At 46.8% G+C, this 16,880-nt stretch overlaps 1 protein-coding gene across 4 annotated transcripts in view; it reads left to right on the top strand.

The window, feature by feature from the left end:
* CTPS2 (CTP synthase 2) overlaps positions 1-10,565 on the top strand; it is a 126,085-nt gene extending 115,520 nt beyond the window's left edge. For all 4 annotated transcript variants that reach the window (XM_047764730.1, XM_047764731.1, XM_047764728.1 and 1 more), the window contains exons 18-19: positions 9,294-9,404; positions 10,347-10,565. In XM_047764730.1, coding sequence (XP_047620686.1) covers positions 9,294-9,363 — 70 coding nt within the window. In that variant the 3' untranslated portion in view covers positions 9,364-9,404; positions 10,347-10,565. The remainder of the gene's footprint in view (positions 1-9,293; positions 9,405-10,346) is intronic.
* Positions 10,566-16,880: the final 6,315 nt, after the last annotated feature.

Here is a 16,880-nt window from a genome sequence, read left to right as displayed (position 1 = left end):
GTTTTTATTTCTCCTTCAAATCTGAATGAGAGCCTTGCTGGGTAGAGTATTCTTGTTGGAGGTTTTTTCCTTTCATCACGTGAAGTATATCCTGCCACTCCCTTCTGGCCTGCAGAGTTTCTGCTGAAAATTCTGCCGATAACCTTATCGGGGTTCCCTTGTATGTTACTTGTTTCTTTTCCCTAGCTGCTTTCAAGATTTTCTCTTTGTCTTTAATTTTGGTCAGTTTGATTCATATGTGTCTCAGTGTGTTCCTCCTTGGGTTTATTTTATATGGTACTCGTTGTGCCTCCTGGATTTGAGTGAGTGGTTCCTCTCCCATGTTAGGGAAATTTTTGGCTATTATCTCTTGGAATATTTTTTCTGTCCCCTTCTCTCTCTCTTCTCCTTCTGGCACCGTTGGAGTTGTTTTGTGCATTATAAGGACATGTCAGGAGACACATAAGATGCATGACATTGCCTTTGTGTCACATGGTGGGTGGTGCTGAGTTTATCACCTGGTCAAAGTAGTGACTGGATGTCTCTTTTGTAAAGAAACATTTTTTTTTTCTCCACATTAATTTCTAAAATACCATCCCTGACCGAGTGAACTAAGGTTTCTGGAAGAAATGGTTGGTTCTAGGTCTGGGGCAGAGCAAGTACTAGATGAGCCCAGAACGTACTGTTGGACTTGAAGAAAGAGTTCAAAAACCAGGGGGAGGTTTTCTATAAGGTCAGAGACGCCAGCTTGCAAGGGTTTCTGCTGGCCTCATTTTAGACAATTCGAACGTCAAAAATAATAATGACAGCAACGGATTATAATACATTGCATTTTTAGAAATCCGTAATTATACTCAGAAAAAACAGAAGGCCACTTAAAAAAATGTAGATGCAACCCCCAATGTAATAACTAGGTCCAATAAGGCTCATCAGTGGCTGCCGAAACCTTTGGAGGAAAGGTTTTGGAAAATAGGATAATTCACATGTTCTCGAGGCCTCACCACAAAGTCTTTATTAATTGCAAAAGCCTGTGTTTTGGACTGAACACCTCAAATGCATTTTTCCACCTTGCGTGATGCTCCTATGTTTACTGGCTGTGCCCTTCAGCATCGCCTCAGCCTGCCATGGGGGCTGGAGCTCCCGCTGTCCAGCCGTGGTGCTGGGCATGAGAGAGTCACGCACTGGTCCAGTAAGAACACATGCCCTACCCTGGGGGCGGTGGGGCTCATCGGGTAGTATAATGGTTCTGTACCTTTGGGGGCTGACAAGAGAGTGATGAAAGCTGTGGCCCCACTTCCAAGAAAGTGATGACAGCTGCGGCCCCACTTCCTGGAAAAGTGCACACACAGCAATTTAAACGTCGTTTTCTTGTATTCATCTCTTGAAAGCTTCCCATCCATCCTTGTTCTTCCAGGGGTCCTCAGGTATGGCCTCCAGGTGTTTGCAGGTGTGCAAGTGTGCGGCCCCAGCCGTGTGGGAAACACTACCTTATAGCTTGTCTCTCTTCTATGGCCACACCCCAGGGGCGCTCCCAGGTTCCCAGAATTGTGACCAACACCTGGATAAACATCTTCCTGCCAGGAGTCCCCCCCCCTCCACATCATCCACGCCCCTGGCTCGACTCCGACCAATAAGCTGTAAGCTCAGGTTCCTCCCCACCACCCCCCCCCCGGTCCTTCGGTCCTTCGTCAGCAGGTTCTGGAGGTTTCTGAGGTTGGAATCCGCCCTCCCCCATATCTTCTGCCAGGCTGAGGGGGGTGTGCCTGGGAGGCTCGGAGGCTCCGAGGCAGGACCTGCCGAGTTCAAACCCAGCTCTTTCATTTCCCAGCTGGCGGCGCCTTCGCTCTTCTCTTCATCGGTGCCTGTGTAAAAAGAGGATGGTAATATCCCCGGTTCACATGGTCTAAATGGAAAGCACTTAGCACAGTTCCCTGTCCATGGTGGGGAATTAAAGGGTTACTATTATTGTGCTATTATTATTATTAATTTCACATTCTATCCCGTCTCCTTCATCTCTTGCCCCCAGCTTTCCTCTGCTCAGTGCACCTTCTGCTGGCAGAATGATCTTCCTGCAGTATTTTGGAGCTTAAAACTCCCTTGACTCACAGGATAAAATACATACAAGTCCATATGGAACAGCTGAACTCCTCCAGAGGGTTCCCTGCCTTTGCTTCGGCCCTCACTGCTCCCCTGGCTCCTGCTTTACATTCCGAAGCGCTTAGCGGGAGGAGGGGTGCCGATCTATAGCCCGTTAGGATGCTGGTTCACCAAATCCTTACCGCCAGCAGCACAGGAGGTGGGAGTGGCCTCTCCGAGGATTGCAGACTGTGCATTTCTTCCCCTCATCATCCTTATCCCACTTTGGGGAGCTCTTTCTCTTTGACTAGGAGAATAAGATGCTCTTTTTCTCTTGCGTGAATTTAATGTGCATTTTCTAGCAATTTTGGGAGGGGTTTTTTGTTTGTTTGTTGTTGTGCTTTTGCTTTTTAGGGCTGTACCCACGGCATATGGAGGTTCCCAGGCTAGGGGTCGAATCAGAGCTGCAGCTGCCAGCCTGAGCCACAGCCACAGCAATGTGGGATCCGAGCCGCGTCTGCGACCTACACCACAGCTCACGGCAACGCCGGATCCTTAACCCACTGAGTAAGGCCAGGGATTGAACCCACAACCTCATGGTTCCTCGTCAGATTTGTTTCCGCTGTAGTCAGATTTGTTTCCGCTGTACCGTGATGGGAACTCCTAGCATTGTTTTTAACTTGGAATCACCTTGCTTTTGTTTGTTTGTTTGTTTTAAACCTTTGGGCTGCATGTTTGATATTGCCAGGAGCCCTTCTTGCATTACAAGGTGCTACTACCTTATTTCTGGGGGCATAATATGGGCGAGTTGAGTGGGTGCTATGGGTGTATTCTCAGGATCTCCCTCCTTTAGGGTTGCTGTGAGGAACAGCTGAGATGGTGCTTTGTAAACGTTCAACTGATATAAAAATACTCCTTCCCCGCTTTGTTACATTTCAAGCAAAAGTGAACTAGAAAAAAAAGGTGTTTTTGTTTTTTTGGGGGCTTTCTTTTTTGACACTTCGTTTAAACGTCTTCTAGAACAGCTCCCTCTGTTATTGTTGGACTCCAGAACCGTACCTTGAGTCTTTTTCTGGTAAAGTCAGGCTGCTAAACCCCTTCCGAGTATACCTTCCCTCAGGATTAAATGTTGCTTGTAAGGTGCTCTTTATTGAACGTGGTTCACTGTCTGCTGATGATATGGGGCCGGCCAGGAACAGAGTTAATAGTGATATAGACGACTGTGCTTTTAATGCCCTGCCAGGCTTGTGTTCTGCCGTTTATTATTCCATGGAAAACGAATTCAAAGCATACTAAGTTTTTATTCCATTGCTCTTATATTTTATGGCTTGCAGGGGCTCTTTGAGAAGGAAGGAGGTAGAGCGGTAACAGTTCTTTTGGGAGAAACTGTGCGTGGCATCCTGTTTGAAAACATGCTTTTTTCGCATGAAATGGATTTTGATATAAAATATTGTAGGAATTTATGCATGCTGGGAATCTTAAGTATTCCATTAAAATTTTTAGCAATTCCAATCACCACTTTCTGTTAATGGAAAAGAGCTGGTTTAACGACTGCCTCAGGGTAGCAGGGGAGATGGGCTATGTGAGGCATTATTGTACCCTTGCCCCAGTGCCTTGGAATGTGTATTTTCTTTCTTTCTTTCTTTCTTTCTTTCTTTCTTTCTTTCTTTCTTTCTTTCTTTCTTTCTTTTCTTTCTTTCTTTCTTTTCTTTCTTTTCTTTCTTGTCTTTGCCATTTCTTGGGCTGCTCCCGTGGCATATGGAGGTTCCCAGGCTACGGGTCGAATTGGAGCTGTAGCCACAGGCCTACACCAGAGCCACAGCCACATCAGATCCAAGCTGCGTCTGTGACCCACACCACGGCTCATGGCAACACCAGAACCTTAACTCACTGAGCAAGGGCAGGGACCGAACCCGCAACCACATGGTTCCTAGTCGGATTCGTTAACCATTGCGCCATGACGGGAACTCCTGTATTTTCTTATATTGGAAATTTATGAGGCACCGGGAGTCTGACAAACTTGCCTATGACAAGCCTTTTGTTTGCAAAGAACCACATGTGGAAATAAATGGCAGTCAAGTCTTGTAAGTCAAGCCAGTGTTTAAGGATAGCGTTTCCCATATGTTGCTGCTGGTGATTGTGATTTTGTTTTGTCAGAAAATAGTACAGTGAAAAAGGTTTTTAAAAAAAGAGGGCTTTGGAGTTCCCGTGGTGGCGCAGTGGTTAACGAATCCGACTAGGAACCATGAGGTTGCGAGTTCGGTCCCTGCCCTTGCTCAGTGGGTTAACGATCCGGCGTTGCCGTGAGCTGTGGTGTAGGTTGCAGACGCGGCTCGGATCCCGCGTTGCTGTGGCTCTGGCGCAGGCCGGCAGCTACAGCTCCGATTCAACCCCTAGCCTGGGAACCTCCATATGCCGCGAGAGCGGCCCAAGAAATAGCAAAAAGACAAAAAAAAAAAAAAAGAGGGCTTCCGTTATTTGGGGGCGAATGCATGCATGAGGGAGAGATGCTGTGATTTTTTTTTTTTTTTGGTCTTTTGTCTTTTTAGGGCCACACCCAAGGCATAGGGAGGTTCCCATGCTAGGGGGCGAATCAGAGCTGTAGCCACCTGCCTACACCACAGCCACAGCAACTTGGGATCTGAGCCACCTCTTTGACCTACACCACAGCTCACGGCAACGCCGGATCGTTAACCCACTGAGCACGGCCAGGGATGGAACCTGCAACCTTATGGTTCCTAGTCGGATTCGTTTCCGCTGTGCCATGATGGGAACTCCGACTTTTAATTGAGTGTATGTAGCCCAACCTTAAGAAAAAACCAAAAAAACACTTTTTTACAGAGTGCCAAGGAGAACCATTGCCTGGTGATTGTGGTTTGTTTTTTTAAAATAATCATTCAGGAGTTCCCTTGGTGGCGCAGTGGTTAATTTTGATTCTTTTTTTATTTTACTTATTTTTTTATGGCCGCATCCGCAGCATATGGAAGTTCCCGGACCAGGGATTGAATCCAAGCCATAGCTTTGACCTACACCACAGCTGTGGCAACACCCGATCCTTCAACTCACTGTGCCACGCTAGGGATTGAACCTGTACCTCTGCAGTGACCCGAGCTGCTGCAGTTGGATTCTTAATCTACTCTGCCCCAGCGGGAAGTCCAAATTTTAATTGATTTTCTTTGATTTAAACTTACTATGGTTTGTGGCTACCATATGGGACAGTGCAGGTTTCAAACTTTCTGCTCCTCAAATGTAATGAGACACACACGAATAGATCTGCATTCTGTGACATTTCAAAAAATCGAACATATAAGACCCTAATATCTGCTAACTTTCCCCACTGAGAAGTTGTGTGTGTGTGTCTAGAGATTATTTAAAAGACAGGTTAGTCTTTTTTTTTTTTTTTTTGGCTTCGTTTGCAGCATGCAGAAGGTCCAGAGCCAGAGATTGAACCCGAACCATAGCACAGACCCAAGCACTTCAGTGACAATGCTGAATCCTTAACCTGCTGCACCACAAGGGAACTCCTAAGACAGATTAGTCTTAAGATAGAGCTGAGATGTCTTTTTTTTTTTTTTTTAATTGCTGCACTTGTGGCATATGGAAGCTCCTGGGCCAGGGATTGAAATGAAGCCACAGCTGCGACCTCTGCCACAGGCGTGGCAGTGCTGGATCCTTTAACCCACTGAGCTAGGCTGGGGATTTAACCCACACCTTCACAGCAATGCTGGATCTTTAACCCACTGTGCCACAGCAGGAACTCTGAGCTGAGATGTCTTGAATTGAGTGAAAGTACACCCAGAGAAGTATATCTTATGCCTTAAGTCTGTTCTATGTGTGACAAAAATGAATCCTTAGGTCTTACACCACACAGAGCTGCAAATACGTGCAGGAGACACTGCTGTTCTTCTTCTTCTTTTTTTTTTTTTTTTATTAAGGCTGTGCCTGCTGCATATGGAAGTTCCCAGGCTAGGGGCTGAATCGGAGTTGTAGCTGCCAGTTTATGCCGCAGCTTGTGGCAACACCAGATCCTTAACCCATTGAGCAAGGCCAGGGATCGAACCTCAGGCCTCATGCGTACCATTCGGGTTTGTTACTGCTGAGCCACCATGGCAATCCAAGCCACTGTTGTTCTGCTTATAGAATTTTGTTTCTAGGAGTTCCCGTAGTGGTGCAGTGGTTAACGAATCCAACTAGGAACCATGAGGTTGCGGGTTCGGTCCCTGCCCTTGCTCAGTGGGTTAAGGATCCAGCGTTGCTGTGGCTCTGGCGTAGGCCGGTGGCTACAGCTCTGATTGGACCCCTAGCCTGGGAACCTCCATATGCCGCGGGAGCGGCCCAAGAAATAGCAAAAAAAGAAAAAAAAAAGAATTTTGTTTCTAGCACTTATGTTTTGCTGGCACGTGAATGCCATAAAATCAACATGTTTAGCAGCGATGCCTGTTTTGATGATTCTGTGCTTGGATGTTGTGGCTGATTTAATTGTTCTACCTCCATCCCTGAACACACATGAAAGAAAAGTAGCGCACCCAGTCAATTTGCCTCGGAGGCGAGTCCATTCAAGCCGAGCCTCCCTTTGTTAGACGCAGCCCGTGCCCTTTTAATGTGTTGGCAGTTTGGGGCTGACAGTCGTCAGATAAGAAATGGGTGCCACTAGTTTAGACCCAGCCACGTCCACTTGCTAAAGTGGGTACGGAATTATTCTTGGTACAGGAAACAATTCTGAAAATCATGCACTTGGCCGTTTTCATCACTTTATATTTCCGTGACTCTTTGAGAGGCATCGTGTTGTAAACACATAATCCCCTAAACAGCAACAGCTCGTGTTTCATACAGTTTCAGAGCACATTTTTTGTCTTCTGTTTTGGCCCTCATGACGTTTTGGAAGTATTGTTACTACTCTTTCCTAGAATCTCAGGAGTCAAATGACCAGGCCAAAGGTGCATGGCTAATAAACAGCACAGCCAGGAGTGTGAGGCGGAAGAGGTGCCCCCGCCCAGGCTCAGAGGTGCAGAACGAAGCAGGTATAACATCTCGTGCTTGAGAAAAGGGAGTCCGCTGGGCCCTTTGCACCTCCTCACTCGTGCTCTCGGGTACATGCCCTGCACTGCAGCACAGCTCCGACTTGAGCCTGAGGCCTGGGTTAGCACGGTGGGGATTCTGGCCCCACCTCGAATGAGCCGTGTGCCTGCTGAATCACTTGAACATCCCCGACTTTCATTTCTTCTCACATGGGGAGTTGAATGCACCTTCCAAATCCCCTTTTGTTGCAGAAAACAGGAAGGACTCTAGGTTTGTGTAGTGAGAGTGCATGGATAAAGATATGTCACCTTTAAGGGGTTGCTTTAGAAAAAATTCTTTGATTATTCCTCTGTTTCTTTTTGGAAGTTCCTGGGCTAGGAGCCAAATCAGAGCTGCAGCTGAAGCCTACACTGCAGCCACGGCAACACTAGATCCCAGCTGTATCTGTACCTATGCTGCAGCTCGCGGCCACACCGGATCCTTAACGCACTGAGCGAGGCCAGGGATAGAGCCTGCATCCTCATGGACACTATGTCAGGTTCTTAACCCACTGAGCCACAATGGGAACTCCTATTCCCATGGATTTTTTTTTTTTTTTTTTTTTTTGCTTTTTAGGGCCGTACCCACGGAAGTTCCCAGGCTAGGGGTTGAAATCAAAGCTGTAGCCGCTGGCCTACACCACAGCCACAGCAATGCCAGATCTGAGCCTGGTCTGTGACCTGCACCACAGCTCATAGCAACGCCAGATCCTTAACCCACTGAGCGAGGCCAAGGATTGAATCTGCATCCTCATGGATACTGCTTGGATTCGTCAACCACTGACCCACAATGGGAACTCCCCCGTGTTTTCTTTATTGGAAAGAAACCCTTTTGTAATAGTAGAAATAGTTTTCCTGAATTAAAACCTAACAAGGATATATCTTCTACTTGATTGCTTTTAAGGATATGTTCAAAAATGAAATAAAATAAAATAAAAATGAACAAATTTTAAAAATTTTTCAAAAAAGGAAAAAAAATTGGAGTTCCCGTAGTGGCACAGCGGTTTGATCCCTGGCCTTGCTCAGTGGGTTAAGGATCCGGCGTTGCCCTGAGCTGTGGTGTAGGTCGAAGACTCAGCTCGGATCCTGAGTTGCTGTGGCTCTGGCATAGGCCGGGGTCTACAGCTCCGATTAGACCTCTAGCCTGGGCACCTCCATATGCCGCGGGAAGCAGCCCTAGAAAAGGAAAACAAAAAAGGATATGTTCATTTCCTTGTTTATGTAACAAACCTTGTCTTTCCTGTAAATTCTTAATATTTTTGTATCTCATCTCCATACTCTAACCCAACTGCCCCCTTCCCAGTATTTTGTCCAGAAGTCAGGGAGGAGAGCGAGGTGGTGTCTGTTATGATTTTGCTTAAGTATTGATATTTGCTCAGTAGTTTAGCATAAATCTTTGTTTTCTAGCCTATCAGCATAAAGTTTCGCCAGTGTTCCCTCTCCTCCTTTTAAAAAAAGGTGGATTTTCATCTCCTATGGAATTCAGACTTCTATTGCCACAAGTCAGCAAAGAGCTGGCCAAGGCTAGGAATGGGTCAGGCATGAAGCACTTACTTCCTGGCAATGTGGTTTTCATAGATCAGTGGGACTCTTGAGGAGTTGATCATCCTGCTGATTTATTTGAAACCAAGCAAGAGGAACCCCAGACTGAGCCCACGGCTCAAAGTCAAAGTGCAATTGCAGGCCTGTCTCACGGAGAAGGTGTGTTTCTATGGGAGCCCAACATGGCGACATCTGTGTCAATAATTGGTTCCACTTTGAACATGCCATGTAACTCGAGGTCATTGGAATGTACCTAAAGTTTCTACTTTGTGCAAATCATTTCTCAAACCCTTAGACCTATGAGAATGTTTGTCGGAATGGGAAGCTTTCATGCTATTGCGCTATCTTAGTGGTCTTCAGAAGATGATAAATTTCACTCTAAATGGAAATACTTTCATAAATGTTCTGAATAAGGTACTGCTGATTTACGCTAAAAGCAAGTGATCAGTTCCTCTGACCAAAGGAGACCCTCCTGTGTGCTTGGACTCACGTCTCCCTATACTGACAAAGACATGGAGGTAGACGATTCCTTAGTATGTTCTCAGAGTGGGGGTTAATTATGGCACATGTTTGGGATTGTACATAGAAGTCGCCCAGAGCTTTTTACACCTCGCCCCACGAGTCCCTCTTTTGTTCTAGTGATCGATACAGCGACGCCAGTGATGACAGCTTTTCAGAGCCCAGGATAGCCGAGTTGGACATCAGCTGAAACCGATGCGTGACTTGGGATCCCCGGCTTTGCCTGCGAGGGTAAGAGGGCACCTTGAGGTTCTCGTCTGTCTTGCAGCCAGGCTGTCGTCTCCGTGTGGAAGGGTGCGTCCCAGGGTCCTGCTCCCCTGGGGATGCTCCTGTTTGCCGTAGTTAGTGGGACGGACTTGACAGCCCATCATGCTTTGGGGGATGTGGAATGTGCCCGAGAAAGCCAGCACTTAGGAGTGCACCCGAGGCCAGGAATAAATATTTGCATGCACCTAGAGAAGGGTACACGGAGGCTGTGGTGTTGGAGTTGTAGTCGTCTGGGTGAGGGGCAGCAAGCTTGTTCCGTGAAGGGCCAGACGCTGTCTTGGGCTCTGTGGGCCCTGCAGCCTCCGTTGCAAGGACCTCGGTGCCCTTGGCGAGGGAAGAGCAGGTTCAGACAATAACACGTCAATAAACAGGCAGGGCCGAGTCCCAGTGTAAAGCTTCATTTCCAGACACAGCGTAATGCCCCCTGGGCTAAGTCACTCGTGAAGAAGCAGGTGTCCTCGGATTTGTAGAAAATAAAATAGTGTTTTCTTCCTTGGTGGGGACATAGCAGAGACTGGCTTGGCTTCCAAGGGCAGCTTATGTCCCCCAGGGCTGCTCGCGGTTTTATTAGAGAAGCTAGCAGTCCGGATGGCTTTATTCCATTCACACTCAGAGGCGGGTGCTGCCTGGACAGCCCTCGGGGGAGGGCAGGCCTTGACGTGTCCCTGCTCTTTAGCAGGGAGCGGCTTTGGGGAAATTCGTCCTGAGCTCATCACTCCAGTGTGCTTTCTTATTTCACTTGGGAGCCAAACATTCATGGTGACCAGGGCAAGCACATCTGGGTCCGCTTAGCTTTGCCTCAGACATGGAGACCATTTGGAGGTATTTTCGGGACTTACATTATTCAGCTTCCAATGTGGCTGATACTTATATTCTTTTTTTTTTTTTTTTTGATGGCCTCTGAAGTAACAGAAGCCAAGATGAAGGAACTCTCTGAAGAAATCACGCCCACTTTGATAGAATCACTCCGTTCTCCACCAAACATGGGATGTACAGCCTCGAGGGGAGTCGAATCATACGTACGTCCATGAACCAGAATTTCACGCTGGTTTTCCTTTTCTTCCAGAGGTGACTTTGGGGTCTCACAAATTGCTTTAGCCGATTAAACTTCTCCCAACAACCTCATTGAGCAGAAAGTGTGTTGGTGTTTTGTCCGGCCTATGGTGATATCCAGGTGGTGAGCAAGGATCAAGGTAACTGAGCCTTCTCTGGGCCACATGGGAAGGCTGGCAGGGCACACGTGAGAACTAGTTTTGAATCAAAAATGAGTCATTCTGTTACCCAGAACTCAGCCACAGATTTGCGTGTGGCCCAAGATTATTTCACTTTCTCACTTTGTTTATTTCTAATTAAAAGTAAAATGAAACAGGTCCAAGACTACGGGCTGGCAAGTAAGGCTCTGACCTTAGGCACAGAATTTCAAGGGACATTAAAAAAACTCAGGAATCAGGAGCTTCCTGGTGGTCTACTGGTTAAGACTTGGCATTTTCATCACTGCGGCCCAGGTTCAATCCCTGGTCTGGGAACTGAGATCCCACATCAAGCCGCTGCTTGCTGCGGCAACAAAACAAAACCCCCAAACCGAAATAAAACCAAAAAAAACCCCCAAAACAAAATTCAGAAATCAAGATCAATAATATATATCCTTTTAAATTGAGGTGAAATTGACATAACATAACCATTTCAAAGTGAACGATGTGGTAGCTCGAAGTACATTCATAGTGTTGTACAATTACCACTTTTATCTGGTTCCAGAGCCTTTCCGTCACTCCACAGTAAAGGCCCATACCCATCAGCAACCCACTCTCCATTCCTCCCTCCTCCCAGCCCTTGACAACCACTAATCTCCTTTCTATTTCTGTGGATTTGCCTATTCTGGAGATTTCATATCAGTGGAACCAGACAACATGTGGCCTTTCGTGTCAGGCTTCTTTCACTGAGCTTGATGTTTTCAAAGTCCATCCATATCATAGCCTGTGTCAGTTCTTCATTCCTTTTTATGGCTGACCAGAATTTCATGGTATGGCTTATACTACAGTTCACTTATTCTTTCATCTCTTGATGGATATTTGGGTTGTTTCTACTGTTTGGGTATTGTAGTGCTGCTGAGAACATTCAGGCACAAGTCAATGTTGGGGTATCTGTTTTTAACTCTTTTGGTAAACAGTTATAACTAGGAGTGCAGGTGCTGGCTCATATGTGTTGTGGTCTGGGTGTGGGTCGGAAAAAGAATTTCCAGATTCACAGTGGGGTGAAAAGAAAGAAGAGTTTATTGAGATAAGAGACGCTGCTAGTGCAGCAGGACGACGTCCTGATGATCAGGGAGAGGTGACCCTGAGCTGGTGGTCGTGTCTGTTTGTATAGCCCAGGGAGAGGAGAAGTCTCAGGATACACCTGCTGACCTGCTGATTGGTTGGAGCAAGGTGGGTCTTATGATACACTTACTGGTTGGTTGGGGGCATAGAAGGCCCCTGTAGGGGTGGGGTGAGGAGTGGGCCATAAACCATTACTAGCAGGGGATAGGAAGGAGTAGGCCAGGTGGCACAAAGTGGGGGTGGGGGGGGATTACAATGAAATGGGTGGGGCAGGAAAGGTCTGGTAATTCTTAACTCGGCCACAGGCTTTTTGAGTTTTATCTCTTGAAGGGGCCTTAACGTCCACCAATATGGTAATTCCGTTCGACTTTTGGAGGGCGCGTCACTAATATTTTCATGTAATATTTTTAAAAATTCCAAAAAAATTCACAATGAAGCAATTATCAAATTTTAAACTAAAGACAAGACCCAGCCCTGCGCCTCCCTCATCTGCCCCATTCCTGGCCCTTTGGTACGACATTCTCCTCCAGGATGTGCAAGGGCGCAGGACCCTGTAGGGCCCTCCTGAGTCCAAATCCTTTCTGTGTCCCCCGTTCTTGTTCGTAGGAAGTAGGCTTCATTCAGCCTCTGTGACCTTCTCTGTGTTCCAAAGGGCAGAGCCATACGGTTGCTAATCTGGGAGAGAAGGGAGCACGGAAACCAAGGAGGAGCGGTCGACACACAAGAGTGCAGTCCTGGTTCCTCCTCCAGGGATACTCATAACATTATCTTTGGCTTCTTCTGAAGCAACTAAGGTCCCCACGCAGGTGGAGGATGAGGATGGCAACTTTAGGCCGAGCCCAAGATTCCTTGAGCATCACCCTGTTACTTCACCACCAACCCGGCAGAAGAAAGTCATCCCAAATTTTGCCTATAAAAACCTCTCCTTGAAAACCATTGGGAAGTTTGGAGTTTTTGAGCATGAGCCGCTTGTTCTTGCTTGGCCCTGCAATAAATCTGTCTCTCCCGTAAGCTCTGCAGTTTTGGTGTCTGGTCTAGCTGTGTGTTCAGTACAGGAACTTGTGTATCGTCACATATGCTTCCTGATTTCCCTGTTGAGTGTGCTTGAGTCGACTTGGTTGTTGCTTGCATCTGAGCCTTTTGAGAACACTTGAAATGTTTTAACTGCTCAGTTCATTTTTTGGTGGTCATCTTCGGCCTTTTTACTTTGTTTCTCTTAACGCCGGAAAGCCTTATTTTGCGAAATACTACAGAAAATTCATCTACCACACACACACGCAGAAATGAAAGGAATAATTCTGGTAAACAAAAATATTAAAGAGCTTTAGGGCTCCACTTGTGAAAATTACAGCTTGAAGATCACAAGAGGCTCCAAATGAAAAGCCCACAAGGTAGGTTAAAAGCTGAAATAGGCCTCATGGAGAGAGGGACAGAAGCACAGAGGGGACACTCGAACAGTGCAAAGGGGTGGTCTGCCTGAAATGGGAGTTTTCAATTGTAATGATTGTGATTTCGAAAGTCACTTATAACTGAGTGCTTTCGCAATGGGCTAATTAATGATGCATGTAAATAGAACCGGAAGGAAGGCCACTTAAGAAGCCATAAACCAGCCTCTTTGTTGTTGCGACATGAGCTTTTCTCTTTTGGAGACTCCCCTTGAACTTGGAATCCAGCGAAGCGCAGGATGGTAGTAGCATGGCTGTTTAGTGGAGCACCAGTGGCCTTGAACACCTAGAAAGTTACGGTCAATCATTCCTCCAACCAACCAATGGACCTTGAGCAAACACCCCCCCACCTTGCAGGAGTCACACATGGTGTCAGGTGTGTGTGTGTGTGGGGGGGCCACGCAGGAGAGCAGAACTCGACTCCTAGATACGTCTCTTTGGCTTAAGGATTCTTCTAGGCTGCTTATTTTTCAGAAGCAGCAAACACATGAAAAGCTCTGAAAAGTGAACAGACCTTGCCCTTTTGCAAGAGGCATTTAGCACGAGAAGGGACACCTGCATTGGTAAGGGGGCTCCTTTTCTTTACTGGGGAGAAAAGGGTGACTCTCAATCTGTGGAAACTCTTATTATCAATGGAGAAGGCTCAAGTCGGCATCACAGCCTCACCCTTGTTTGCTGTGCTTTGCCTGGTGGTCTCCCATAACTGGCTCCCCCAAAACATGTTTTGTCTTTAGCTGGAGGTGGTATTGAAGGTGGTGCTTGGGCTCTTTTGGAGAGTCACTCAATTTTCCTGGGTCTCTCTCATGCGTACAGCGGGCGTGCGTATTATTAAACTTGTTTTTCTCCTGTTAATCTGTTATTACAGAAAGTCGTCAGCTAAGAACCTAGAAGGGGAGAGGAGAAATGATTTTTCTTCCCCTGCAGGAGCCACCTGCCCTCTTGCACTGGACCTTCTCTTGGAGGGAGGCAGGCTTTAAACAAATGTACAGGAAAATAAGCATTTAATTATGATGTGATTATGTTCATGGGGGGGGCTATGAGTATCAAAGGATAAGGACAAAGAGTGTCAAATGGCATCCTGTGACAAAGTGGGGAGCCAAGGAAGGCCTCTTGAGCAAAGCTGGTAAGTATTTTACATAGATTTGGGCCTGTGGTCACAGTGCAAAGACAATGGCCGAGAGCTCTGAGACCCAGTGGGGGTGCGGTTTCCCAGACCAGCGGGCACTTGGGTGGGTGGTGACACTGTTTCACTGATGTCATCACCTGCTTGGTATCAGCCCACACGTTTACTTGATCGAAATTTGGAGTGGGCGGAAGCTGCGGAGGCGCCTTCCTTTTCTGTTTTCTCCATAAGCTCTCCGCCTCAGTTCCTAATTATCACTTTTGTTGTTGTTTCTTACTTGGCCTTGCTGTTTTGTTGACATGCAAAGTACCAGTGACATGCACGTCTTTGCTCTGTGAAGGTCAGTGCCAGACGTTGACACTTAGCACAGTTTCCTCTAGAGGTGAACTTCTGCCCCCCGAAGATGCTGCACAGATGAGGGGAGTTACGTAGACACATCACCAGAAATCCAGAGTTAGTGAAACATTGCCCATGGGTTCCTTTCTGTGCTGGTATCTTTGGAGTTTGATTGGATTCCCCCCCCCCCTTTTTTTTGCTGTGCCTGTGTTATGCAGAAGTTCCCCGGTCAGGGATTGAATCTGCGCCACAGCAGTTTCCTGAGGCACGGCAGTGACAACGCCAAGTCCTTTACCCACTGAGCCACCAGGGAACTTCTGGGTTGGATTTCCTGAATGGAGCAAGAAAGAGTTCCAGATCCCGTGGCAGCCACATATGTGGATCGCTCTCTCCCTAAGCTGCCAAGCCCTTCTACCTCCTCCATTTCGCTTGCGGATGGGGAGATGTGGGATTCTTTCCGTCTGCAAGGTAGCATCGCACTTGTATTCTCAGGGTCAGTGGTAAGGAAGCAGGCTACATACGCATCATTAACCGGGGCGGCACAGTCGGTGCTAGCTGGGAAGTTAGCTTTGGGGAAGAGACCAGGCTCTCAATTCTTCCTTATTGATACCATTATTTGATTTGTATTTGCATTTGCATATGGTTTGATTAATAAGCCACGTGTATTGATGCGTGACCGCTTTGCCCATATCGCTGCTAATATTATCAGTAGTCATCAGTAGGTGAGCCATTTTGGAAAGCAGCTCACTCTATTGTGACCCACCCTGCCCTTGAACGAAGCAATTGGATTTCCATTTTTCTTTGGGTTTTGCTAAACATCCAGATTTTTCACTGGTCTAGTGGACATCTTACCCTCTTTCACCATGGATTTTCCGTGTGGGACATGCCAGGCTCTGATGGAAATACAAATTGAACTTACTGAGCTGCTTCTTTGCTGTGTACCTTTCGGTCTTGCAGGTCTGTTTCCACGATTATCTCTAAACGATGGTGACAAATTCTGTGGGGCCCGCTTTCCACCCCTGCAGCTTCTTTGGTGCTACTTGCTTCCTCTGAGAAGAATAGCAGCGTCAAGCTGGAGAATCCAGTTGGCACTGTTTGATTACATAGTTCATTTTTAGCCTTACTATGAAATTTTAAACTTCACATCATTTTTTTAAACAAGACTTTTTTTTTGTCTTTTGTCCTTTTAGGGCCGTACCCACGGCATATGGAGGTTCCCAGGCTAGGGGTCGAATTGGAGCTGTAGCCACCAGTCTACACCAGAGCCACAGCAACGCCAGATCCAAGCCGCATCTGTGACCTACCCCACAGCTCACGGCAACACTGGATCCTTAACCCACTGATCGAGGCCAGGGATCGAACCTGCAACCTCATGGTTCCTAGTCGGATTCATTAACCACTGCACCATGATGGGAACTCCAAAACAAGAAAATTTTTTAAAATAGAATATTGCTTTGATTTTTTTTCCTTTTTCTGGGGAGAGTATGCTTTCAGTAGGTATGCTGGGAGTATTCGATAGAGTAAGGTAAAAGCCTAGAACCTGGGGGCTAGTGTTCCAGTAAACTAAATGTTTCCACACTGAATCGAGGGGCTCCTCTGAGGTGCTCCCATCGTGGCTCAGCGGGTTAAGAGCCCAACATTGTGTCTGTGAGCATGCGGGTTTGATCCCTGGCCCCACTCAGTGGGTTAAGGACCCTGGGTTGCCGTAAGCTGAAGGGTAGGTTGCAGATGAGACTCGGCCCTGGGCGTTACCGTGGCTGTGGCATAGGCCAGCAACTGCTGCTCTGATTCAACCCTTAGCCTGGGAACTTCATATGCCGCAGGTGCAGCCCTAAAAAGAAAAAGCGAGGGAGGGATCCTCTGAATTAAAGAAACCTCATCAAGTGCCACAGACCAGGAGGATGAGACTGCTTGTGATAATGGTTACTTCCGTAGAGAATTTGATGGTAAGCAATCAAGATTTAGTAATTTAGATTATCTACATTTCTGGAGTAGCAATTTCTGACTTTATTTGCACAAGTGTGTATTGTTTTAATGTCCAGCTTGAGAAGCATGAAGATTCAGAAGTCATTTTCAACCCAGATGTGACTTTTCTGTTGCCACCATTGATTCTTACCCAGAAGATTTCCGATAGGATGAGAATGACTCATGGCTTTTGAAACGCTGTTGCTTTTCAGAGTGAGTATTACAACTGCGGTTTTATAAATTAGATATTTTTCTT

This window comes from Phacochoerus africanus, chromosome X, assembly GCF_016906955.1.
Source record: "Phacochoerus africanus isolate WHEZ1 chromosome X, ROS_Pafr_v1, whole genome shotgun sequence".
Taxonomy (NCBI): Eukaryota; Metazoa; Chordata; class Mammalia; order Artiodactyla; family Suidae; genus Phacochoerus; species Phacochoerus africanus.
This window is presented reverse-complemented; position numbering and strand designations above follow the sequence as displayed.